General features: G+C 40.5%; 2 protein-coding genes across 2 annotated transcripts; one reads left to right on the top strand and one right to left on the bottom strand.

Moving 5' to 3' along the window:
- The first annotated feature begins 3,763 nt into the window (after window positions 1-3,763).
- On the top strand, window positions 3,764-6,232 carry LOC139741524 (uncharacterized). Its single transcript, XM_071652105.1, has 2 exons — window positions 3,764-5,611; window positions 6,046-6,232. The coding sequence occupies exons 1-2, from the start codon at window positions 3,851-3,853 to the stop codon at window positions 6,172-6,174; spliced, it is 1,890 nt and encodes a 629-aa protein (XP_071508206.1). The 5' UTR covers window positions 3,764-3,850; the 3' UTR covers window positions 6,175-6,232.
- Window positions 6,233-10,617: 4,385 nt separating this feature from the next.
- On the bottom strand, window positions 10,618-21,603 carry LOC139741526 (RNA 3'-terminal phosphate cyclase-like). The gene is made up of 10 exons (XM_071652108.1): window positions 21,450-21,603; window positions 19,748-19,848; window positions 19,335-19,478; window positions 18,400-18,582; window positions 16,759-16,900; window positions 15,325-15,449; window positions 14,459-14,517; window positions 13,806-13,900; window positions 11,652-11,756; window positions 10,618-10,820 (listed from the first exon to the last, which is right to left on the bottom strand). Exons 1-10 carry the CDS (start codon window positions 21,492-21,494, stop codon window positions 10,725-10,727), a joined length of 1,095 nt encoding a protein of 364 aa, XP_071508209.1. The 5' UTR covers window positions 21,495-21,603; the 3' UTR covers window positions 10,618-10,724.
- Between the last annotated feature and the right edge of the window lie 4,794 nt (window positions 21,604-26,397).

Below are 26,397 nucleotides of genomic sequence, written 5' to 3'. Positions count from 1 at the left end.
AACGAAAATGAAATAAAATGGAACTGAAATGAAATCTAAATGGCAAAGAAATGGAAAGGAAATTACATGAAATGTAACAAAATTCACATTTTTTTCTCAGAGCAAATTAGTGAAATTCACGGATCAAACATTTGCTCCACGCCATTCAAGTCGAGTATCACCTTTACAATGAAGTTTTCCACATTAAGCATGTTAAGAGAGCTTCCAGAATTGAGCTTTCACTTTGAAAACTTCCTTAAAGCTCCCTCATCATCAACTGTCATCCAAACTCCTTTTTTCTATTGAAGAAAACTACCAAACATGGGTTCAAGAAATTGACAAACTTGTTTCAGTTCATGTCATGTCATTTATTCCTTTACTATCATCAATCTGTGTTGAACGAGTGACTGCTGGGCAGTCTCTGAACAGAATAACAAAGAAAACACAACATGCACCTAGCTACGTTTCTTGCACACAAGAAACTCCCAGAATTTTGAACTTTTACCTCGAAAAGGTTCCTTAAGGACCCCTCATCAGCACTCATCCAAATTACCAAACATGGGTTAAAGAACTTTATGAATTTGATTCAATACATGTCATGTCATTATCTTATTTCTTTACTATCATCAATCTATACTGTAAGCATGACTGCTGGGCAGTCCCTTAACAGAACAACAAAAGAATAACATGCATCTAGCTACCAATACTTTTCTCGCACACAGGAAATTAGACAGAAATTGCTGCCAGCTATTTGAATTATTGCTGGAGTGAACACACTCAAATCAAATCATTCAAACCCTGTATAAGATCTTGTATTTCATGTGCAATGTCTTGAGTATACACCTGTGAAGTATCACAGAAATGTTGACCTTCCTGTACAGTCTACACACATTTCAATTGCTAGATAGAATACTTGCTGGACTACTATGACTCGTACAGCATTTTACAGCCTTGTACCCAATGTCTTTCTGTAAGATGATAAATGAAATTGTTAATGGTATCTTGGTTGTGGCTTTCTTGTAGCACAGAACCTTTTCCAGTGTTTGAATGCCAATTGCAGGCAAGCATTCATCAACTCAATGGAAGAAAGTCTCACCTACAAACACACCACTTGCCATCACTAAGCATCGTCAAAATAATCAAAGTGGATTCATTTCGGTATCATGAAGTAATTTGCAACAATCAACACCTAACAATGACTGCAGTTACCTCTGCAGCTCCCAGGCACTAAAAAGCTAAGCTGTACGTACAAGTTTCAGAAACAGAAATGAATAAAACTAATAGTAGCTGCGGTCACTCTGGCAAAAACTTCTCAAAGTTGAAGTTCTCAAAGTTTTGACGGTGTGACCAAAAACTTCCCAAAAACTTCTCACAAAACTTGTTAAATTTCCCACTCAAAGAGGAAAAAATTCCCTGAACCCCGCAAATCTTTTCAAAGTTTGTGCAGTCTGAATGCTTGCAACTGAAACTTCGCAAAGTTTGTCAGGTGCCCACTGAAGCACACACTCACTGAGATATACATGTGTCCCTTGTTTACGCAACAATCAATTACAGCCATCAGATGGCACACACTCTCTTCTTTGTTGTGCATGTGCACCACAGAACTATAGCATAGTTCCGTGATGTGCATCAGTAGTGACAACCCTACCTCAAGAACTGAAACTTTACGAAGTTTGGCTGCAAGTGTGAACAGATGAGCAAACTTTGCAAAGAGTGCTCACAGTTAAGCTGCAAAGAAGTTGTGTTAGTGTGAAATGCAGATAGTTGTCACATTGAAAATGCATTTCCAGGTTGTTTCATGTACAACACCTATCGGTCATTCAACTAGACAAACATGTTTACGGGTAGGGATAACGAGACAAAAAGTGCGAGTGAGTGAGCGAGAGAGAAAGCGAGAGTGAGAGAGAGAAAGTGCTAGGACAGGTGTGAATGTTTTACAAGTCGCGCCATCGATGACCGAGAGGAGTTCATTTATTTTTGCATGTCAATTAATGTAGAAAGAAAAGACAGGAAATAGCTCCAGTTCCGGGAGAGTGCGGTATAGGTGTTTTCGTTCAAGTCCTTTTAGTTGTATCAAATATTCCAAATGCCTCGAAAAGGAGTGTCGTAGTCGAGTAGCAATTTAACAGTAGAGTTGGATCTTTTCGTGGCAGACACCATTTTGATTTCACCGAGGGAACATTGAGTTAGCTCCGTGATGGCAGAAAACCAACCTGCCACACCCAGGCGCCAGTTGGCAAGATAATTTTGTGTCTCAGCCCAATTTCGTTTGCGGCCAGGAGCCGTCCGTCCACCTTACCGTCAGCCTGTATACTGGCTGATTTGAGTTCAGATTTTGTTTGCTGCCAGAAGGCGTATTCCAACAGCCTTTGCAGCCTCCCAGTAGACAAGAAGAAGAGGCATTTTGGTTATATTACACCGGTCATTGGTAAGTTAAATTGCGATTTGATTTCTGCTTTGTCGTGTAAAAGGATGTGAATGTGTTTCAGGGCACCACATATAGCCCCGGAGAACCCCGTGAATAAGTGACAAAGTATATTATAACGGTGTACAGTTTTTTGAAAACGATGCGGTGATGTTTGATAAGCTATGCACTGTTATATTTCCAATGTTTGAAACATTTCATTATGTGAATTTTGTATGTTAATTGGATAATAATGCAGTTCTCAAATTTCCACTGTGATGTCAGGATTTTAAGCTGATAATGTTTTTGTGTGTGTGGTTAGAACACACCCCATTGGTATATGTTGCATTTAAATAATTTTGTAGATGGCGCCGAGGCCGAGGTCGAATCTACTCCCAGGCCGACGCATTCGCAGCGGAGCGACTGTGCCCGCCCCTCGCTAGGGAGAACTTTTGACGCCAATGAATACGGAACGCGGGTCCCTCGCGAGACTTTGGAGCTGGAACAGCAACCTCGCATACAAGGACGCTCCACCCACGAATCAGTTATGTTCTGGAAGCGAATAGAGTGACAATTAAGGTGACTCTGTGGACAACGCAGGTGAGCGATGAACCTGGCGGGTGCATGACACCCTGTTGGTATGATTGGTTACGACGAGGAAGTGTCGCCGAAGTAGAGAGGTGAAGGTCATGTTAAATTGGTAAATGGATGAATATGATGTGCACATAATTCGAATGTTGGTATTTATACACTCCATGATAGTTGCGGGTTAACACAGAACCCGGATGTAAACGGAAGCAGTGTAATTGAAGGCAAGTGTTATAACCGCGGTAAACCGTCGTGCGTGCAGGCTGGTCATCTCAGGATCAGCACTACGGTGGTGTGAACCATATAGTGTTGCGCTTGATAGCAGATAGTGTATTGTCAGGGATAACGAATTAATAGTGAAGCTGTTATAATTATTCTGAAGAAGTGTCAAGCCAAAAGTACAGGTGGAACCGGACCAAGACAGGGTCCCGTTCACATGGTTGTCGAATATAAGAGTATTGTAATTTAATTTATCTCACTCAGAATTTTGATTTTGCATTTTATGTTGGTTACAACTCCTTGATTTCAGTCTTGTAAATATTCTACAAATGGTTTATTAAATTGTACATTAAAGTGAATGGCACGAGTGTGATTGAGTATTATTTAAGTCCGCCCATGTGACATTTTCTGGGGGCTTGTCCGGGAGTATAACTCGTGCCATTCGAAGTCACATGGGTATATAAACGGAGAAAACAGAGTAAAGAAAAAGGTTGAGGAAAACTTGTGATTTTTTGTTTCCTCTACATTTGTATGTATGTACTATCTATGTATGTATCTATGTATGTACTATCTATAGGTGCACCGTTGTATATTCATTGTGTACATGATCTGAACTGATCTGAATACATTTTTGTATTATAAGTGCTCAGGTAATTCAGAATGGAGCTAGCTAAGTTAACTGAAATTGGAGAAAAGTTCGGATTCAGTGGAGAGGAGCTTAGGCAGTTTGTTACAGACGAGCAAAAGAGACTCAGAGAGGAAAGAGCGGACATGTTAGAGTTAAGGCGACAGGAAAGAGAAACAGCCGAGCTACAATTGGCGATAGCGCGTGAAAAGCAAACCAAAAGCGAATCAAGTTCTAATGGGTGCAAAGCTCGATCTCCAAAATTGCCTCTATTTCAGGAAGACAAAGATAACATAGATGCCTATCTACAGCGGTTCGAACGATATGCCAAAAATCAAAACTGGCCAACTACAGACTGGGCACTCAACTTAAGCACACTGCTTACAGGTAAGGCTCTTGATGTTCACTCTAGATTGTCAAGTGCGGAATCCAATGATTATGACACTTTGAAACATGCACTCTTGAAATCCTTTCAGCTCACTGCAGAAGGATTTCGCTCCAAGTTTTTTTCAGGCAAACCGACAACAGGAGAAACGGCATCCCAGTATGCAAACCGACTAGAGAACTACTTGAACAGGTGGGTAAGCCTCTCTGGTATAGAGCACACCTTCGAGGAGCTGGCAGATCTACTCCTCCGGGAGCAGCTCATCAGTGGGTGTCATCGAGAGCTGGCCATCTTCCTGAAGGAACGGCAGCCCGAGACTTCGAAGGACGTGGTGAAACTAGCTGAGCAGTACTTAGACGCCAGAGGAGGCACCTTCAAACCACCCCCACCGGCACAAAGGAACATCCAGACACACGTGGGACAGATGCCACGGAGCAACACCAGACCTGAAGGTAAAATCCCTCCAAATAACATTTCAGGAAATAGGCCCCCATCTCAACCCAAATGTTACAACTGCCACCAACACGGTCACCTTGCCCGTGATTGTACAAAACAGGGAAACAGAGGCAGAACGTGTTTCATATGCCACAAACCAGGTCACATTGCTAACTATTGTCCTTTCTCCCCCATGAAATCGGCAGGTCTAGTCCTCGCCCAGGATCCAGAGCAAGGAAACCCCCCTATCTCGGAACACCACCTGGCTTCATTGGAACCCGATCAGGTAGAACCAAATCCACATACTCCCTGTCAATGTCCAGCTTGCACTAACACAAAGGTCAAAATTGAGGCTTCTTGTATGATGGTTCGGATGCCACTCAATGCCCCCAAGCTAGAATCCACCACAGACCATATCCAATTCAAATGTGGACACTCCTTGCCGTTGATGAGTGCAGCATGCACCAAAGAACATGTGGTCAGACAAATGCCAGTTACTAACGGACTAGTCAATAACAATCAAATTTCTGTTCTCAGAGACAGCGGCTGCAGCGGAGCTGTCATTAAACAAGATCTTGTCCAGCCAACCCAAATGACAGGTGAAGAAAGTACTTGCGTGCTGATTGACGGCACAGTGAAAACTCTCCCCGTCGCTAGAATAGATGTAGACACTCCCTTCTACGTAGGAAAAGTTAACGCATTGTGCATGAAAACTCCGCTCTATGACCTGATTTTAGGTAACCTACCCGGAGTAAGAGAACCAGACAACCCAGATCCTGACTGGACGGCTACACCAATGCCTGTCGGCGCAGTACAGACGAGAGCCCAGGCTCAACGAGACGGTAAGCCATTTCGTCCTCTCAGAACCCCACACCCAATGGAAGATATCGTGACTCCAACAGCTCTCAAAGAGGCACAACAGAAGGATGAAACATTACACCGCCTGCGAGAACTCGCCGATACTCGTTCAGAGAAGGTAAGTCGCAATAACGGTCTCTCTTCCTTCTTTTACAAAGACGGAATGCTGTATCGCTCATTCCACTCTCCCCAAATGGACCCCGACACAACAATCACACAAGTGGTAGTACCAAAACAATACCGCAAACAGGTTATGCAAACAGCCCATGAAAATATACTCGGAGGGCATCAAGGTACCAAAAAGACAACAGAAAAGATACTTACCAATTTCTTTTGGCCCGGTATGAACTCTGACATTACCAGGTACTGTAGATCGTGTGACGTCTGCCAACGTACACTATCAAAAGGTCGTGTAACCAAGGTCCCACTCGGAAAAATGCTGCTCATCGAAGTCCCCTTCGAACGCATTGCTGTAGACATAGTTGGACCAATACACCCAATGACTGACCAGAAAAATAGGTACATACTTACCGTTATTGATGTTGCTACTAGGTACCCCGAGGCAATCCCACTCCCAAGCATCGAGACAGAAAGAGTTGCAGAAGCCCTAGTGAGCATCTTCACCAGAGTCGGAATCCCCAAGGAAATGCTGACCGATCAAGGGACTCAGTTCACATCTGATCTCATGAAAGAGGTAAGCAAATCACTCTCCATCAAACACTTCACTACATCCCCATATCACCCTGCCGCGAATGGACTAGTTGAGCGCTTCAATGGCACTCTAAAACAAATGTTGAAACGTATGTGCGCTGAAAACCCAAAAGACTGGGACAGGTACATTACTCCCCTTCTATTTGCAGTGAGAGAAGCACCACAAGAGAGCATGGGGTTCTCCCCGTTCGAGCTTCTTTACGGCCGGAAGGTACGCGGACCCCTCGACATCCTGAGAGAACTCTGGACAGGAGAAGCCGAAACAGGTGAGACCAAGTCTACTTACCACTATGTACTTGATCTCCGAAACAGGATCGACGAGACATGCCGCAACGCCCACACTCAACTTCAGAAATCAGCAAACAGGTATGCAAAATACTACAATCAGAAGGCAAAACACAGGGAGCTACAAGTCGGAGACAAGGTACTCCTACTCCTACCAACTGACAGGAATAAGCTCCTTCTACAATGGAAGGGCCCCTTTGACGTGATCTCCAAAATCAGCTCCATGGACTACAGGATCGACCTCAACGGGAAACCAAAGGTGTTCCACATCAATCTTCTGAAAAAGTATCACGCTAGAAATGATGTTCCCTCTATTTCAGATGCCGAAGCTGCTTGTACCGCCGTGATCGAATGCGAAGAGCAAAATGATGACGAGGAAGAAACGCAGCAACCACTAACTAACACATCTCTCCTACAGCCTTTCCCATTTCAGGCGAAAGAGTCACTCGACGATGTCTCAATTAACTCAGCCCTTTCCTCCCCACAGAAAGAACAGGTCAACGAACTCCTCAACGAGTACAAAGACGTCCTGTCTGATCTTCCCGGTCGAACCACGTTAGGCGAACACCACATCAAACTCAAAGGAAATGAACACCCGAAGAGTAAACCATATCCCATTCCCCACTCTCTTAGAGACACAGTCAGAGAAGAGGTAAAAACCATGCTATCGCTCGGAGTAATTGAGCCATCAGAAAGCCCCATTGCCTCCCCCATAGTACTGGTTAAAAAGCCCGATGGCAGCAACCGGTTTTGTGTAGACTTCAGAAAACTCAATAAAGTGACTGTATTTGATGCTGAACCCATACCAGATCAAGATGAACTCTTCACAAAAGTCGCCCATGCAAAGTTCTTCACCAAAATAGATCTCAGCAAAGGATACTGGCAGGTACCCATGGCTGCCGAATCCAAACCACTAACCGCTTTTCTTACCCCCGATGGTCTCTTTCAGTTCACAATGATGCCCTTCGGCTTAGTGAACGCTCCCGCCTCCTTCAGTCGACTGATGAGGAGACTGCTAGACCGACTCGGAGGAACGGTGAACTACATCGACGACATCCTCATCTATTCGACCACGTGGGAAGAACACCTACGTACACTCACAGAACTCTTCAGACGACTACGAGCCGCAAAGCTCACTGCTAGACCAAGTAAGTGCTTCATCGGACAGACAAGCGTCGAATTCCTAGGACATGTGATCGAACACGGACAGGTAAGACCCCGCCCTGAAAAACTCAAAGCCGTCCAAGAGGTAAGTCAGCCTCAGACCAAACGAGAGCTCAGATCCTTTCTAGGTATGGCGAACTACTACCGGAAGTTCATCCCGAACTACGCCGCCGTCGCCGCACCACTCACAGACAGGACCAGAAATGCTGAACCAAACAAGGTAAAATGGGAAACGAGCCAAGAGCAGGCCTTCACAACACTGAAGGAAAAACTTTCTAACCCCCCTATCCTTCATTTGCCAGATTTGTCACAGGACTTCATCCTCAGGACAGACGCCTCCAACGTTGGACTAGGAGCAGTCCTCCTCCAAACACACCAAGACGAACGATTTCCAGTCTCCTACGCGAGCCGAAAACTGCTTCGACGAGAACAAGCATACTCAACCATAGAACGCGAGTGCTTAGCTGTAGTTTGGGCAGTAAAGAAGTTCGAACCATACTTGTACGGCAGACAATTTGTGCTAGAAACCGACCACCACCCACTAGTGTACATGAACAAGGCTAGCCCTGCAAATGGGAGGCTAATGCGTTGGATTCTGGCTTTGCAACCCTACAGATTCCGGGTGGAAGCTATCCGCGGCAGCGAGAATGTTGGCGCAGACCTACTAAGCCGGCTGTAGGGAGAAAGATAGTGTTATAAGTAATTTCTTTTAATTATGAAATGCATTTTTCGAAAGGGGGAGTGAAATGTCACATTGAAAATGCATTTCCAGGTTGTTTCATGTACAACACCTATCGGTCATTCAACTAGACAAACATGTTTACGGGTAGGGATAACGAGACAAAAAGTGCGAGTGAGTGAGCGAGAGAGAAAGCGAGAGTGAGAGAGAGAAAGTGCTAGGACAGGTGTGAATGTTTTACAAGTCGCGCCATCGATGACCGAGAGGAGTTCATTTATTTTTGCATGTCAATTAATGTAGAAAGAAAAGACATGAAATAGCTCCAGTTCCGGGAGAGTGCGGTATAGGTGTTTTCGTTCAAGTCCTTTTAGTTGTATCAAATATTCCAAATGCCTCGAAAAGGAGTGTCGTAGTCGAGTAGCAATTTAACAGTAGAGTTGGATCTTTTCGTGGCAGACACCATTTTGATTTCACCGAGGGAACATTGAGTTAGCTCCGTGATGGCAGAAAACCAACCTGCCACACCCAGGCGCCAGTTGGCAAGATAATTTTGTGTCTCAGCCCAATTTCGTTTGCGGCCAGGAGCCGTCCGTCCACCTTACCGTCAGCCTGTATACTGGCTGATTTGAGTTCAGATTTTGTTTGCTGCCAGAAGGCGTATTCCAACAGCCTTTGCAGCCTCCCAGTAGACAAGAAGAAGAGGCATTTTGGTTATATTACACCGGTCATTGGTAAGTTAAATTGCGATTTGATTTCTGCTTTGTCGTGTAAAAGGATGTGAATGTGTTTCAGGGCACCACATATAGCCCCGGAGAACCCCGTGAATAAGTGACAAAGTATATTATAACGGTGTACAGTTTTTTGAAAACGATGCGGTGATGTTTGATAAGCTATGCACTGTTATATTTCCAATGTTTGAAACATTTCATTATGTGAATTTTGTATGTTAATTGGATAATAATGCAGTTCTCAAATTTCCACTGTGATGTCAGGATTTTAAGCTGATAATGTTTTTGTGTGTGTGGTTAGAACACACCCCATTGGTATATGTTGCATTTAAATAATTTTGTAGATGGCGCCGAGGCCGAGGTCGAATCTACTCCCAGGCCGACGCATTCGCAGCGGAGCGACTGTGCCCGCCCCTCGCTAGGGAGAACTTTTGACGCCAATGAATACGGAACGCGGGTCCCTCGCGAGACTTTGGAGCTGGAACAGCAACCTCGCATACAAGGACGCTCCACCCACGAATCAGTTATGTTCTGGAAGCGAATAGAGTGACAATTAAGGTGACTCTGTGGACAACGCAGGTGAGCGATGAACCTGGCGGGTGCATGACACCCTGTTGGTATGATTGGTTACGACGAGGAAGTGTCGCCGAAGTAGAGAGGTGAAGGTCATGTTAAATTGGTAAATGGATGAATATGATGTGCACATAATTCGAATGTTGGTATTTATACACTCCATGATAGTTGCGGGTTAACACAGAACCCGGATGTAAACGGAAGCAGTGTAATTGAAGGCAAGTGTTATAACCGCGGTAAACCGTCGTGCGTGCAGGCTGGTCATCTCAGGATCAGCACTACGGTGCTGTGAACCATATAGTGTTGCGCTTGATAGCAGATAGTGTATTGTCAGGGATAACGAATTAATAGTGAAGCTGTTATAATTATTCTGAAGAAGTGTCAAGCCAAAAGTACAGGTGGAACCGGACCAAGACAGGGTCCCGTTCACATGGTTGTCGAATATAAGAGTATTGTAATTTAATTTATCTCACTCAGAATTTTGATTTTGCATTTTATGTTGGTTACAACTCCTTGATTTCAGTCTTGTAAATATTCTACAAATGGTTTATTAAATTGTACATTAAAGTGAATGGCACGAGTGTGATTGAGTATTATTTAAGTCCGCCCATGTGACAATAGTAATTATCTCTGACGTCGCTTTGAAGCATTGTAAAATATTCAGTGACTCAATGTACACCATATTCTTGATTCCTTGTGTGACACACTGCCCTTCACAAATCATTTCAGCCAAAATGATTCCCAAGAACAATTCCTTTCTCATCCCCTACCCCCAAATATATACTGGTGTATGATATATCACCTAACGTTCATTCATCTTTGAAGTAGTACTGTAATGCTGATATTCCCATAAAGATATTACCCATAATAAATTATGACTACTATACCTTAGCAAGCATCACAGTAACTGTCCTAGCTGTAGAGTTGTATGGGGATTATAATTATGTAAAAGCCTGGTTGAACAAGACTAACTATACTCCCATCCCTTCTTTTCATAGAAACCAAACATAAAAACTTTGGTGGTCAGGTCAAGAACTATCAGCCTACTTGAGTAAAGTTCACTGGTGTGGTACTCCTGTGTGAGGCACCCACTACACTTGATGGTTGATCAGTCCTACACCAGTGCACTCAATGATGTTGGCGCCCTCTCCTGATCCATTTTGTACAGGTGACACCTTGAACTTTGCCTGAGGTGAAAGAAGTTCAAAAGAATACATAATCACGAAAACCTCATTACACTCTGTATTTGTTCGTGGAGTTGTTTTGTTTTGTTTTGTTTTGTTTTGTAATGACGGTATGTGAATACATGCTGTCACACTGCCAAAGAAAAGCAAGAAAATGCACTGAGAAAAGCCATTAGCGAATAATGAGGAAAAGTTCAACTCAAGAATCATTTATACAATGAACACGATTGTAAATCAGTGTTACAATCATTATTGCAAATTTCCCGAGTGCCCTTCCATTTTTCTGCACAGCTTGTGGTTTTCAGCATGTACATTGAATCCAAAATAGAGTCTGAAAACACTACCAAGGTACTCAAAACACAGGAAAGATCTTTTAAAGATGCATGAAGTCCATAAGTATTGTGGAAAGAAAGACACTGGTGGGGCAAGGTAACTTGCATTTTGCTATGTTTATTTTTGTTGTTGTTGTTTTTCTGGAGTGAACCTTGGTCCAACTACACACCCACAGTGGTCTGACAATGATAATGACAAACATATTGGTTGAAACACTGAGCAGGTTAGGATCTTTGAAGGATGTGTGTCATATGCATTATAATCATAATGCTGCAATTACTTTAACCCGTTGAGGATGAGTCCCCAGTATACTCGGGCAGGTGTCTACGGGAAATGCGTGTTGTAGCAAAATCAGCCCATCCTCAATGGGTTAACATCCATTAAGTTGCTGATTTTATTCTACTGCCTAAATAAGAACAAAAGAACAAACAAACAGCTGCAAACAAAAACTAGGGCATAAGTCTCTTGGGGGTAAAGTTCTCAACTTGGCCGGCAACCCACCTCTGTCAACAGTTCTGCTATATGGATGGCCGTCTCTGTGTGGAGAGTGACCGGTCCAGTTCTCACTCTGGACTGACCCTTGGCAAGTGCCATGAAGATAATCAGCTGCAGAGAAATAATGATGATGATAATTATGTGAAGAAAAAGATTAAGAAGATGGAGAACAAGGAGATGAAAGGAAGAAAAAAAGACAGGGACACAAACACACAAACACACACACACACACACACACACACACACACACACACACACACACACACACACAAATAAAAAAAGGCCAGAAGTCTGTGACAATTAAATGAATGTAGATAATGCATAATCTCAATATATCACTTTCTGCCATACTGATACCCATTATGATCTACTGTGTCCAGAGCTAAAGACTTTAAAGGACAAATTCACCTTCATAGACATGTGGGTTGAGTGAATGCAGCAATACTAGTAGAACACATCAGTGAGAGTTTGAGCAAAATCGGACAATCCGTTCAAAAGTTACGAATTTTTGAAGTTTCTGCTCAGTCACGGCTGGATGAGAAGACTACTATAGCTTGTGATGTCATATGCGTACAACTATTTAAAGAAAGTATTAAAGGACAAGTTCACCTTCATAAACATAAGGATTGAGAGAATGCAACAATATTAGTAGACCACATCAGTGAAAGTTTGAGGAAAATTGGACAATCGATGCAAAAGTTATGAACTTTTAAAATTTTTGTTTTGGAACCGCTGGATAAGGAGACTACTACAGCTTGTGAGTCATATGCGTACAACAGTATAAAGAAAATAAAAAGAAAATTCAACATATTTTCATTTTTTTCGCATAATAAAAGAGCACTTGACTTGCCTCTTTCTAAAGGCAGGGGGAATAATATTACCCATAACATTTGTCGGTAACGAGTCGGGAGAATGTGTACTTTTTTCATAAGATTAAAATTTGTGAAATTCTCTTTATATTTTCCTTATATTGTTGTACGCATGTTTTTCACACACTGCAGTAGTCTTCTCATCCAGCGGTTACTGCACAAAAACTTCAAAAATTCATAACTTTTGAACGGATTGTCCGATTTTACTCAAACTTTCAATGATGTGTTCTACTAATATTGCTACATTCTCTCAATCCTTATGTTTATGAAGGTGAACTTGTCCTTTAAGAAAATTCAAGATCTTCTCACTTTTCTCACATAATAAAAGAACACTCGACTTCTCTTTTTCAGAAATCAGGGGGAATAATATTACCCCTAACATAAGTCAGTAACAAGTCGAGGAAATGGTGCACTTTATTCAAAAAGTCAAGTTTTGTGAAGTTCTCTTTTTATTTTCCTTATATAGTTGTACGCATGTGACATCATACACTGTAGTAGTCTTCTCCTCCAGCAGTGATTGCTCAGATATTTTAAAAATTCGAAACTTTTGAACGGATTGTCGGATTTTCCCCAAACTTTCACTGATGTGTTCTACTAACATTGTTGCCTTCACTCAATCCACATGTATATGAAGGTGAACTTGTCCTTTAATTTGTGTATCATTGAAAATCACACAGCATTAATACCAGAGGGGAAAAAATCCTTGCACATCTCTTGATTTCTAAGATCTCATCCTGTCATTGAAAAGTGTGACCATTTCCTTTCCATCTTTATATTGACTAGATTTGTGTACTGGAACAACATTCACAATATACCCTGTTAGGCAGAGCACTATGAAATAAAACCTTGAAAGTGACACACATGCTAACAAAGAGCAAACATTGAAAAGAATAGACTACATGAAATTACCTTTACAATACTTGGTAGTACCCATCAAAAGTATATGATGTTATTTTTGCGGACAGATATTTTTGCGAACGACGAGGACACTGACATTTTCATGAGATGTTGTTTCAGAGATCAAACACTGAGGCTTTTGTAAGCGCACTATTACCCTATAGTATGGCGACATTTTTGTGTGTTCTTAAATTCAGGGTACGACAGTGATTCACAAAATTTGCGAAAATAAAACCCTTGCGAAAATAACAGCCTATATAGTACTTTTCGCCCTCGACTGTGCACAACATTGATGCACTGTAAAAAAGCTAATGATAAACACTTTTTCACTGTGCCCTTTAAATAGTCCACTTGGACTGCTATTTGACCATTGAAAAGGCTAAGTTAGGCTTACCTGGTCTTGGAGATATTCGTCTACACATCCTCCATGTTTCAGATTCTTAAGGAGCTCCTCTGCTGCTTCTCGGCCAACATCCTCTGCCTGTTTCCCTGGCAACCAGAATAGAGGAAAATGTCATAAGGTCCCATTGTCTGGAGCTGTGATGCTTAAATAATTGTAAAGTGATGAATTTGAAAACCACTGGTCATTTAATGTGCAGCAGTACTGCAATAACTCTTGTCTAATCACAAAAAAAATGCCTGAACTGAAACAAACTTCTTTTTAATCTTGAACATCACCTTCTCCCAACAGAAATTATAAACATTCTTTTGCAGCGAAGATGCAGTAAATCAATAAATGCTCTCAACTACCCAGATGAATTAAACTTGGCTTTTGAAACTACTTGAGATGACTTCTGTCCATTAGCTCCTTTCATTAAGTGTTATCTATCCTTCTGGGCCCCATTTCATAAAAGATGTTAGGATGACAACTCTTGCTGGAATGACAACTTTCCACAGCAAATTGGATAGCCAATCAGGAAGCTATATTCTTGTCGTTACCATGACAATAGTCATTCCAGCAAAGAGTTGTCATCAAATAAACTCTTTATGAAAGGGGCCCTGGACTTCCAAATAGTGAACTTCTTTCCTTTTTGTTGTTGAACATACCTCTTTTCCCAAGGCTTGAGCCAGCTATTCTGCAGCCAGTCGTGGTTTCTGCTACTAACCTGATGGGTGAATCAAATATTAAACAAAACATGTTGAGAGACATACAACGTAATATGCCAGGGTATAGATATAGATGAATATTGACAACCAATGTGATAGATCACAGTGAGATTGTCTTGTAAAAGCTATGATTGTACAGAGATTTGCATTGCTATGGAGCAAATTTGATATAGATCACAGTGAGATTGTCTTGTAAAAGCTATGATTGTACAGAGATTTGCATTTCTATGGAGCAAATTTAATATAGATCACAGTGAGATTGTCTTGTAAAAGCTATGACTGTACAGAGATTTGCATTTCTATGGAGCAAATTTGATATAGATCACAGTGAGATTGTCTTGTAAAAGCTATGACTGTACAGAGATTTGCATTTCTATGGAGCAAAGTCAAACACAGCTCTTGGGTGGAATTATTGTGAAAGTCATTCCTTCTCTTTCAAGAAAGCTTGATGCAAACATACAGCGCAAAACACACAAAACAATTCCCGCTCGAGTATGTACGCCCATGATTTTTCATTATGGCTACTACTAAAACATTGATCAATTCAGTGCTTATTTACGTCGATGCAGGGCAATTTGTCAATCAGTTGCAACGAAAGCATCTCGACGGAAGAATTTCATGAATTTGAATAAAAATTATTTCAACTAAACAAACTAACAAATAACATTTCTACTAAACTGTGATGTAATACCGTCAAACAATTCAAACCCCCTTTTCTTCTTGTGCAAACTGCCAACTCCTTGTTCTGTGAAAGCACCATGATCACAGTTGAAACTCAAAAGATGTCCCCAATCCGGGACACTTACATTATTCCCGATCCGTTCCCGACAGCAGCCCCTGCAGACTCTGGCACGGTTTCGATGTTGACACTCGTCCCCGGGTAGGCCTTCTTTATCAAGCTGCTCGCTGTACTAGCCATAATCTGTGCCAGCTGGGAATGCAGAAACATAAGCACCACAAATGTCTTCAGTGTGATGTTCAGAGGAACATATACAGAGATATATCCTGACAAAGTACTGTAAAAGTGGTTTCTTTCGCGTACAGATACTTTCGCGGTTTGCATCGGTACCGACTTTTTCACGTGTGTTTAAATTCGCGGTCGGCAAAATCTGTGAACTCACAGTCGGCAAAAACTGTTATCTTGCACACGAAAACCCAAACTATAATCCGATTATTCTTATATTTATTAAACAGAAATTAAAATCAAATGCAGGCTTACCTGAAATCCCGTCTCTCGAGTACTTTATAACATGGTTGTACCTACATTGCGCGGTATCGCTGTGTGTGTGTTGACCATCAATACACTCAATGCGCGGAATCCTCGTGTGTGCATGTGCAAAATAGCGTTGTAACAAGCGGCGAGTTCAAAACATTTTCACATGATGTTCAATTCGCGGTTCAAACTCAAAGCGCGAAAAGCGCGAAAATAAAACCATCGCGAAAGAAACCACTTTTACAGTATAAAAATGTATACACCATACATTTTTGGGGGGTATTTTATTTTCACAAATTCTGCAAGTTTCTTTGACCCTGACAGGAATGCAACATGCATGCATACATTTCTATATCCACTACTGTACTCTGCAATCACAAATTCAACAACTTGCAAAATTGTCAGTAAGTCCTGACTCGCAAAAAATTTGACTCGCTAAATATATGGCATATACAGGTAGTAGAATACAAACTATGTGACAACTATCAAACAGCATATCATTCCATGCTTCAAATTGATAGGAAATCTGCATGAAAGGACTTTGGTTATAAGATGGCCTATTTATAGATCAACAGCCTATCATCATCATTCTTGCAATGTTCCATGTTAATCATCATGTGGTATTGGTATTCAGAAGATTAACTTTACAGTCCCAAGACACAGAAAGAAGATTCCTGCAGTACTTTTTGCAGAAACAAGAAAACTGTAGATGGATACTCATACCTTGTGTAAAACTGGGAGATGATTTGATGCAAGGGTTCAAGATGTTTATTCTAATGTCAGGGAGTATGGTGATTTGCTGGATAAGAATTATGTTTGTTTGTTTGTTTGTTTGCTTGCTTGTTTAAGCACAGGAGGACCTGGGTTCCAATCCGTCCTCACAACAAAATTCTCCTCCTCGCCCAGGTGTAAGAATGGGTCTCTGGCAATATGGAAAGACAGTGCAAGCATTGAAATAGATACATGTACAATAAGTACACAAGCCAATATTAATATCATCTTCAGGTAACTATCAGCATGGTGCTACCTTTCTGGGCAGTGACCCAGCAACAAAAGATCTGCCTGTGACCCTGCTAACTTGTCCGACATCGAGGAGAGTGACAGGCTGAAGTTCGCGGAGAGGTCTGGCAGACACTTGGATTTCTCCACCTCCTTTGGGGTAGAAGCCTCTACACAGGAGTCAGAAAGAAGAGATTAGCTAAAAGGGATAGTACAGTATTGGTGGAGATGAGAATATGGCTTTTAACTTTTTGCGAGATAACAAGAAAACACTCAGGGAATAGTACAGAGCATACCATTTCAAGAGGAATTCAAAGTTTATTTGATGAAAATCGGGTTTGGAATGACTGAAAAATCCACAAACAAAGTAAAATAAAGCGATCGTAATAAAAGGTGGGTCCCACACTTTATTAGAATCACTCTGTATTGGATATCTCTGCCATTTCAAAACCAATTTTCATCAAATAAACGTTGAATTCCTCATGGAATTACATGCTCTTTCATATTTCATAAGAGATTTCTCATTATCTCACCAAAAATGTTAGAAACCTGAAATTAGGTCTCAACCAAAACTATACGATCCCTTTAATATTTCATGCTTTCGAAACTCAACTGTAATGATAGCATACATACAAATCTATTGCATTTAGTCTTGATGCTTTAAGCCCTTCAATATGGTTTCCATCATACCTTTGTGGATATCATTCATGATAATCTAGTTTGAGAGTTTCTGGAAGAGGACAAGGGGCTAAAATGGATACACTTGCTTTTCCTTTGTTTGTTTGTTTGTTTGTTTGAAATCAGTGTTCTGAATGCATTAAAATTGTGAGAGATGAAATGTACATTAGCTATTAAAGTCACTATTCTGGAATCCAGATGTCTCTGATCCTATTTCTCTGAACAAACTGAGCATCTGGTAGGTTGGATTGCAAAGCATTCATTTGGACATGAGATCCCAACACATATCTTCTAAAGTCAAGAGACTACATCCTACATCACCTAATTTCAAGATGAATATGACACACTTCAACCTCCTGATAAGGAAGGGTTAAAAACAGACATCTCATAGGCAGAGCATAGGCAACTGCATTTTAAAAGATATCAAAATACTTCATACGTTTAAGTATGGTCATCATTTCACTTCACCATTATGGAATAAACTTAAGGCAATCATCAGAATGTACTCATCCTCACAGAATGTATTCTTGATAAATACAAAGAAACATTTCTCACTTATGTTGCATTCATCAAATCTACAACAACAGCAAGCAGTGATCTATCATTTGGTCTACTCCCACTTTGTCTAATAGCCATTTAGTCTAAACCCACATGGTCTTATCCTGTTTCGTCTATAACCAGTTCATCTACTGACCATTTAGTCCAATTGCCACTTAGCCTCATTACCAGTTGGTCTACTCCCACTTTGTCTGATACCCACAGTTTATTACACAAAATGGAAAAAGTCCAAGGAGACAAAACTGCGAGTAGACCATCCAGTCATTAGACGAAACGATAAGCAGCCAAACTGGGCATTAGACCAAGTGAGTAGACCAAACAGGCATTAGACGAAATTGATAGTATACAAAGTGGGTTTAGGTGTAGTGGTGTTGGACAAACTGGGAAGTAGACTATCTGACAGTAGACCAAGCGGCAATAAAACCTGACTAACCTTCGTACAATGCGGCATTCGTAGCTCAATCCAAATTTCTCTGCCACGGGCTGGAAGACCGAGTTCATGTAGTCGATCTGAGGTGCCATTTCCGCATTGGTACCTCCCTTCAAGGTCACATGGGTGTCACCTGATGCATACAGCAGGCATGGTAGCGACACCTGCATCAGCAGGACCACGCTCCTGCAAAGGTCGAATCCACAGGACACATGAGCCAGTGATTGGGCATGTTATACTGCCAACATGAGAACTACTATCATATCCATCTTTACTGCAATAAATTTGCTCTGAAAATTTACAAAATAAGCAGTGAAGAAATCTGCAAGTCTCACCGACTTACAGAGAAGATGACTTGTCTTAATTACCCCCAGTAAAAAGCTGCTCCCCTTACATTGAGAGACAAGGTCTCTTCATGGAACAAATCTTTCAAACATGTGGTCAGGTCAGCTTATTCCCAACACCTGAAACTGGGGACTGGTCACTGAACCTTTTCAATGTAGAGGAAATAAGATAAGAAAATGAGCAGTGATAAAACTCAGTAAAGGTGAACAGCAGCTTGGAGGTCAGAAAAATTTTACTTGACAACAAAGAATCTAATACAATGATGCTGTTACCAGGGGCAGATCCAGGAATTCTGTAAAAGAGGAGCACCTTTACAAAATTAAAGGGGGGCGCGTGCCCGGTGCGCCCCTGCCTGGATCCGCCACTGGTTAAACCTAACTCTGATGAGGTACATAAATTGACTCCCCTATCAAGTGAGGGATAAGCAGAGAGGGAGGAGTGGGGCGGGGAGCATTGAGGGAGTTTCTGTGAGAGGCTGTTTGTAAAATTCAATACCGTAGCACATGTATGGTCAAGGAAATATGTGGTACTGTCTTCAGACAAGTACTAGTACTACATGGGAACAGAAAGAACTTCTGTAGGCCAATACTCACCCGGCCGTTCCGGTGTCCGCCACATGTTTCCCTCCTGCAATGTTCGCGGGAGAGAAAGTGATTTCTGATGAGCCAACCACTCCTCCAGTCAGTGATCCTCCGCAGATCTTGTTAACAAGCTGGATACCAGTCAAGTGTTGAGGTCTGTTGAAATTATTACAGCAATTGTTGGACAGGCTACTGGTACCAGGGCTCAATCTACAACCACCTCTATTTCATCATGTTCATGTTTAACAGGAATATCATCACCTTGATGGGACAATATCGCCGCAACATTTTAAAAGCATAATGACTATCATTGCTTGGACCAAACAAAAATAAGTTAAACAGAACACAATTTTCATCAAGAATTCATACAAATTTGTACATTCACAGGTGATAACGGACTACATAGCAATAGAATATTATCATACCTTAGGCCCGGTTTGCTCCTGTTTGCCCGTATGTTGTTGACAGTGATGGGTTTCTTGCACAGACAGCTCAGCGCAGTCGCTATTCGGAGGATTTGGCCACCCTGTGTGAAAGAAGTTGGGAGGGGGGTAGAAGTAAATATACTGACCGTGTGTCAATTCAAGATTAACTCTACTGTGATTTATCAGGTATTTCCCTCCTTTCTTTGTCATGCACTGAGGCTTTATTCCTCTGTTGGTGGACAGATTAGTGCAAACATATAACAGACACTTGTTACAGGAATATTTTGGATGTGTAGAGCCATGGTTCTCAACTTTATTCAACCTGAGACCCACTTTGGCTCCCACAAATTTTTTTGAGGCCCAGTTAGATCGCATGTTACGTATGTAATCTATTTTGATATCATTTTTGGCCAACATCGCAGTCCACCTGCAAGAGCAAGCAGCCCACTGGTTGAGAAGCATGAATGTTGAGAAAGGTAACCAGATATGATGAGACAATGTATCCAGAATGAGATAAATTTACATCATCATTTATACTACCGCAGGCTGCGTTTTAATTCAAGATGTGCATCTGCAACAAGGACAGAAAACAATTAAGAAGTTGAAAAATCTGAACAAACCAACTAGATGTCTCAGCATTTCTGAGAAACTACAGTTAGATGCAAGCCGGGGATGTAAGACTTGTTCTTAGCGACACTTTATGTATGATGACATGCATGCAACACTATCAACTCTTTGTGTGCCATGATGTAAACCCACTGTGCGCCACATTATTCTGAGACTGCAACATAGTCGTGCTTTGAGAAAATGTTCTGTTTTTTAAATCTATGCAACTTTTACAGATCTGCGTTATCCTTGACATGCAAGGAGCAAAGTTGTATAGAAAATGTCAAGCTTTGCTTTGAAGAAAATTGACACATCGTCCACTGAGTTGGGCATGCAAATGTGGCACATGAAGAGTTAAAAAGAAAATCCTATTTTCCAATTCTAATTATTGCTACCTGCACAAGGTTCGACAGTTTGCAAAAGCACATAGGTTTCTACATGTAGCAGTCAGTCAAATTTTGGACGGAATTGTGGTCAAATTATGGGTGGCTTGCATTTTTCTTGTAGAAGTAATCCCTTTTGCAGCTCATTCTGGAAGGTAAACTGGGATGGGGTGCGTGTGTGCAATCAATGGCCGACAGTGATGTTTGGGAATATTTTACAACAATAAAAAGTGAAAGGTGCGAGTAAAAACAAAGCTGGTCAGTTTAAAGGAACCGAAGTCCAGCAGGTGCTTGCATGCTTCTGATAGCTGGGAAGGCAGCTATCCGGAAAGAGGTGAGCATTATTTTTTTTTTAATCTCTACAAATCAAGCTATGTAAATATGATATGTTGAAAAAGACCGTTTCACCCAACTATATATTTAACTGGAATGGATCAGAAGAAGTGGCAAATCCATATAGTCCATGGTTTCTGACCTAGTAATGACCCCCTTTATCTTGATGATACTACGTCATAGTAGTACATACTGTATAAACACACGAACGACGGAATGAAACGCATTGCCATTGGAATTGGCATTGTGTTCGCGAGTACTACAAGTCATGAAGTACAAATACAATGTAAACTTTAGGGCAAGGCCTAATATCATGCTGTGCATATCATGGAATGAACCGCTGCACATACATGGAAATGAAGAGATGGGACTGCACTTACTCCTTCTTTCAAGCTGCCATCAACTATGATTGCACTCGCAGCCATATGGTATCTACAGTCAGGCTCAGTGAACAACGAATACTTCTGAAGATATCTTAATGGAGCTATGGTAACAAATGACTTCTCAACAACCCCGTCTTAGGTGTGTAAGAACATCATTTCAATCTCGAAGATACTTCGCAGTCGACGACAGACAAGCGGATTGCAACAGACACGGGCAACGTGAAAATTTAACGCAGCGCCACCTCTCGGGGATGGTGTGCAACTGCAAGAATGATAAAGATGTGTACTAGTACATGTAGTACAATAACAGGTGAACAAAGACATGATGAAATAGAAAGTACATGTACTTCCCAAACACACAAGATTTAAAAAAAAAAAAAAAAAAAAACCAAGGCTAAAACTTTCTTCAGTTTCCCTTGTAGGTATGAAATGTAGAAAAGTATACACTGACTGATAGATGGATAGCTTTTGGTAGATGTGATAGATAGATATAGTCAGATAATAGATAGATACACATTGTACATACATACATACATACATACATACATACATACATACATACATACATACATACCATACTTAATTGCCAACATTTTCATTTGAGAAAGCGGTAGAATCCAGGATGCCTATGCGAGCAGTGCTAGCTTGAATGCTAACGAAATCTTTCAAAAGCGGTAGTCTACCGCCAAATGCGGTAGAGTTGGCAAGTATGACATACATACATATATACATACATACATACATACATACATACATGCATACATACATACATACATAAGTAGATAGAAAGGTAGAGAGAGAGAGATAGATAGATAGATAGATAGATATATGGATGGATAGATAGATGGATGGATGGATGAATGGATAGATGGATGGATAGACAGAGAGGGAGGGAGAGAGAGAGGAGATAGATAGATCAATAGATTGCAGACAGATTAAAATAATTATCTACAATTTGTAGATGGAAACAGTTTAAATGTAGATGTAGAAAGATGGATAAATAAAGTAACAAAATAGAGCAATGGATAGAGTACTGCATAGTTGCTAGGTGAGACTGTTGATGGATGAATTGCAAATGAACATGTGGATGGATCGATAGATCAGTTAAACGGCATGATTTCTAGAAAGAAAAATAGATACAACTTTGTTTTTCTTACACACACAAACAGACACAGACACAGACACATATTTTATGCATTTGTGTGTGCATGAGTGTGCATGTTGCGTGTATGTATGTTTGTATCTTGCATTTATCTACTGTGTAGTTCCTTTATTTCTATTTTCTTTTCAAGTGTCATAAGGTCTTCTTGACTGAGGTGGGGTTTTTTTTTTCTTTGTTTGACAAAAGCGTGTTGGGGTGGGACCAGGGGAGGGGCTGCAACCCCTAGCCTCCCTCATCCCATAGTACCTGGCTATTTGAGTGATTTCACTTGACCTCATAGTCATCGTTTTCAACGGGAAGTTTTCCAAAACATACATGTGAATTTCACAAAATCACAGAGTGTATCACTTACTTTTTTTGTATTTGCTAAAGCCATGTACATGTTTATGAAAACTTTCCTTTATGATTATGTCAGAGGATGGCAGTGTTGATTCACCTTTAGGTTTCACTTTCACAATTATGCTTTCCCAGATAAGTAATTCACACACACACACACACACACACAAAAAGGCCAGCTCAGTAATCAGTACACAGTACCAGCATGGATCACATTTCTGAAAAACATTTCAAGGAATTTATTGAGCTTGAGAAAAAAAAAAGTACATCCTTGCTTTTCAAATCTATGTTTGTCACATTCTATGACAATTATTGTACATATTCCTTGCAGCCTTTATTAAAAAAGAAAGATAAATTAATTAATGAACAATATAAAAGTCAGCTTGCAGCAATGACAAGTATACTATGTGTTTATGTTGATATCTTGGGTACAATGTAAAAACGCTAGGCTTAGATCTAGTTAGGGAAAGATACAATAAGATTTATTTACACATTACGCACAGCTAATGTTCATATATAGTTGCAGCTTGACAATGATGGATATATCAATTAGAAAGGAATTCATTCTTTCTTCTTCATTTGGCTTATGTAATATGTTAGCAACAAGACATCTTGAAAGTCCACACATCATAAATGACATACACCATATTATGTGTATCGAAGTCTCAATATTTGCAACTCCTAATAGCACAAAAAAGTTTTCTTAAATGCATACAGAAACAAAGAAACAAACCAATTAAATGGTAAAACATTCTCTCAGAATATTTGAATCTGGACAAAAAATTATGACAGATCAATGACGGTCTGACCATGATAAAGCAATGTTAGGAGAATAAAGGCCACTTGAATTTCTATGAATCATGAGTATTCCGTCAAAACCAAAAAGCAACAACCTAATTCACTGCATAATGGCAATATTGTCCATTTTGTGCTTTTATGACAATATCATCTATTTCACATGTTGGTTTTCTTCAAAAATTACAAACTTTTTCAAAAAGTGCTACTCAGTGTTTATACCTGGCACTATTTTCTTATGGAACAATTCAGACAAGATGAAGTTGATTAATTTGTTCAAATGATGTCAAATTTTTGTTAACATGAAAGTGAAGATTCTTTTCACTTTCCTGATGGATTCAACTTAATAAGATGGCTCACAAGGACATCAGGAGGTCCAGCCTACTAGCTAGTACATACACACTAACACACACACACAAATAATCTAATGATATGCAGCAATATGACACAAACAATACCAGTATGATTTATATCATATAAAATCATGAAATTTCAGTAATTTCTTATCAATTTGGTAAATCTTCTCCCGCAATATTGAATATATGTCTGATAATTTGCATTGGATTTAAATAATTAAAAACATGAAACTCTACATACAACACAAAATATACACACATTCTTTAAATAAACAAACATTAATCAATAGAATGACAGCAATGTAAAAACCAATAGGCATCTTTCTACATGCTATGCAGATAGGCAACATTCACATCACAATCAATTATGAATAAACAAACCCAGCTTAAGTAAAATGATGCACAAAGCAACTAGCATGACACCCGTATAGATTGCTATATCAAGTAGACTCACAGCTATGCTGATATGTCACTGCGTGGCTGGCTGTGCAGGCTGGCTTGAGTCGACTACACCAGCACGTTTGAATACCTGTGATGCACAGGTTTGAATGGATAGGTGCGAACTGGAGGCACAAGTTGTCTTTATGAGTGGTTTGAACTAAAAAAAAGTTGCAGCCATGGGGGTGTCTAGAGTACTTCAGTTCATGACAACAAAAAACTGAAGTGTGACGTCATAGCCATTCATTGCCATGGAAACGGGTTATAAATAACTTCACATAGCTGAATTATGTGTAAACACAATGGTTGTGCTAACAATGCACATACCGCGGTTCCGACCCACTGCCCAAAGTCTGGTGCATGCACCTTGCTTGGAACCATCACTGAGCTACAAGAAGAGACTGTGCCATTATCACTTTGGTACTCTATAGCATGCTTACAATTCAATGAAATATACGATATAAAGTGCTGGCTGACTCAAATCCTTTCTTATGATCCTAAACCACAACATATCAAATCTGTGCAAGCTCCATTGATTACAATTAGAGTAATGTTAACGACAAAGCACTTAGCATGGAATGTGGAATATGAATTGCAACGAAGACGATATAATACTATCCGCATATGTTTCTGAGCCTTTCAGTTACAAATGATTATTACTGCATTGGAAGTACCACATGGGATGTATCTGATTCTACTGTTTGAGACATATCGCCAAATCTTGTGGAGTGACTAAGAAAATGGAATTCCTCCTTACATACTTAATCAAGAAAATAAAAACTATGGGAAGTCAACCTCTTGCATCCATCAAAGCTCTCACAATACTTTTATTTTCATGCCTCCAAATATGGTTGCTATAGAAAATGCATTACATATTTGTGCACAAAATTGTCACATTCTGGGCTAGGTTTATATCCCACTGTCACATATGAATTCCTTCCCTTTGTTTTCCAAAAGACACACTACAAACTCGGACAATGCACATGTACTTACAAAGATATACACACATAAAATTATGGCTAAACTGGTTAAGATGTGTTCACGCTTTCTTTCTAGCACTTTTAACCCGTTGAGGACAGACTGGTTTTGCTACATAACGCATTTTCCATAGACACTTGCCCGAGTATACTCGGGACTCGTTCCCAAGGGGTTAAATTAATCTAACACCTACCGGATGCCCCATGTGTATTTTCAGCATCACGAACAATTGGCTTGATAGTGCGCTAGCCAAATCATCTTGGATACTATAGTAACATGGACACAAGCGTTCTTTGATGCAGTAATACATAAACAGATTCTCTCGTCTGTCAAGACATGGAAATTAAACTGAGTAAAATGGAAGATTTCACACTAAGCAAATTCTTTCCTTGGCAGAGGCAATTCCTGCATCTAACATCTTAACCACACCCACCACGAATATGACATCACCTGTATCAGTTAAAATCCCAGATTTCAAACTATTCAAGTTTAATAAATTGAATTTAAATGTAAAAAGAAAAAGACATTGTTTACATGGATATTCCTTCTCTTATCTTCATAGGTAAAATACTACCGATTGTCTCTATATAAGGCACATTGCCACTGAGGACCTGTACCTGCTGAACGAACAATATCACCAAGTGGCTACGAAAGAAAACGTAGAGTTCCGAAAATACTTTGGTTTGCCTAAATCCTTGTCTTGCCTGGGATAACGATTACATTGATCACATCGCCCTTTCATTGTCTTGTGGTTGCTGATGTTCTCTTCTTCTTGTTTTTTACCTGCTAGCATAATATCAGAAATTTGAGAGATGCCACTCAGATATGTCAAGCACCAAAATAATGCCTTTGTGTAATATCATGATGTGGAATTTTTATG

The sequence above is a fragment of the Diadema antillarum genome, unplaced genomic scaffold, assembly GCF_040938485.1.
Source record: "Diadema antillarum isolate AM-2024a unplaced genomic scaffold, OU_Dant_1.0 seq00000932_RagTag, whole genome shotgun sequence".
NCBI lineage: Eukaryota > Metazoa > Echinodermata > Echinoidea > Diadematoida > Diadematidae > Diadema > Diadema antillarum.
The sequence above is the reverse complement of the archived record's forward strand: the minus strand, read 5'-3'. Positions and strand labels throughout refer to the sequence as shown.

Excerpts from the sequence above, each read along its gene's own strand:
- LOC139741524 (XM_071652105.1), top strand. The coding sequence starts at position 3,851 with ATGGAGCTAGCTAAGTTAACTGAAATTGGAGAAAAGTTCGGATTCAGT. Across the intron at positions 5,612-6,045 it reads CCGATACTCGTTCAGAGAAG|GTACCCCGAGGCAATCCCAC; the intron begins GTAAGTCGCAAT and ends TGTTGCTACTAG.
- LOC139741526 (XM_071652108.1), bottom strand. The coding sequence starts at position 21,494 with ATGGCTGCGAGTGCAATCATAGTTGATGGCAGCTTGAAAGAAGGA. Across the intron at positions 18,583-19,334 it reads GCGGACACCGGAACGGCCGG|GAGCGTGGTCCTGCTGATGC; the intron begins GTGAGTATTGGC and ends CGACCTTTGCAG. Across the intron at positions 11,757-13,805 it reads ACGAATATCTCCAAGACCAG|CTGATTATCTTCATGGCACT; the intron begins GTAAGCCTAACT and ends ATTTCTCTGCAG.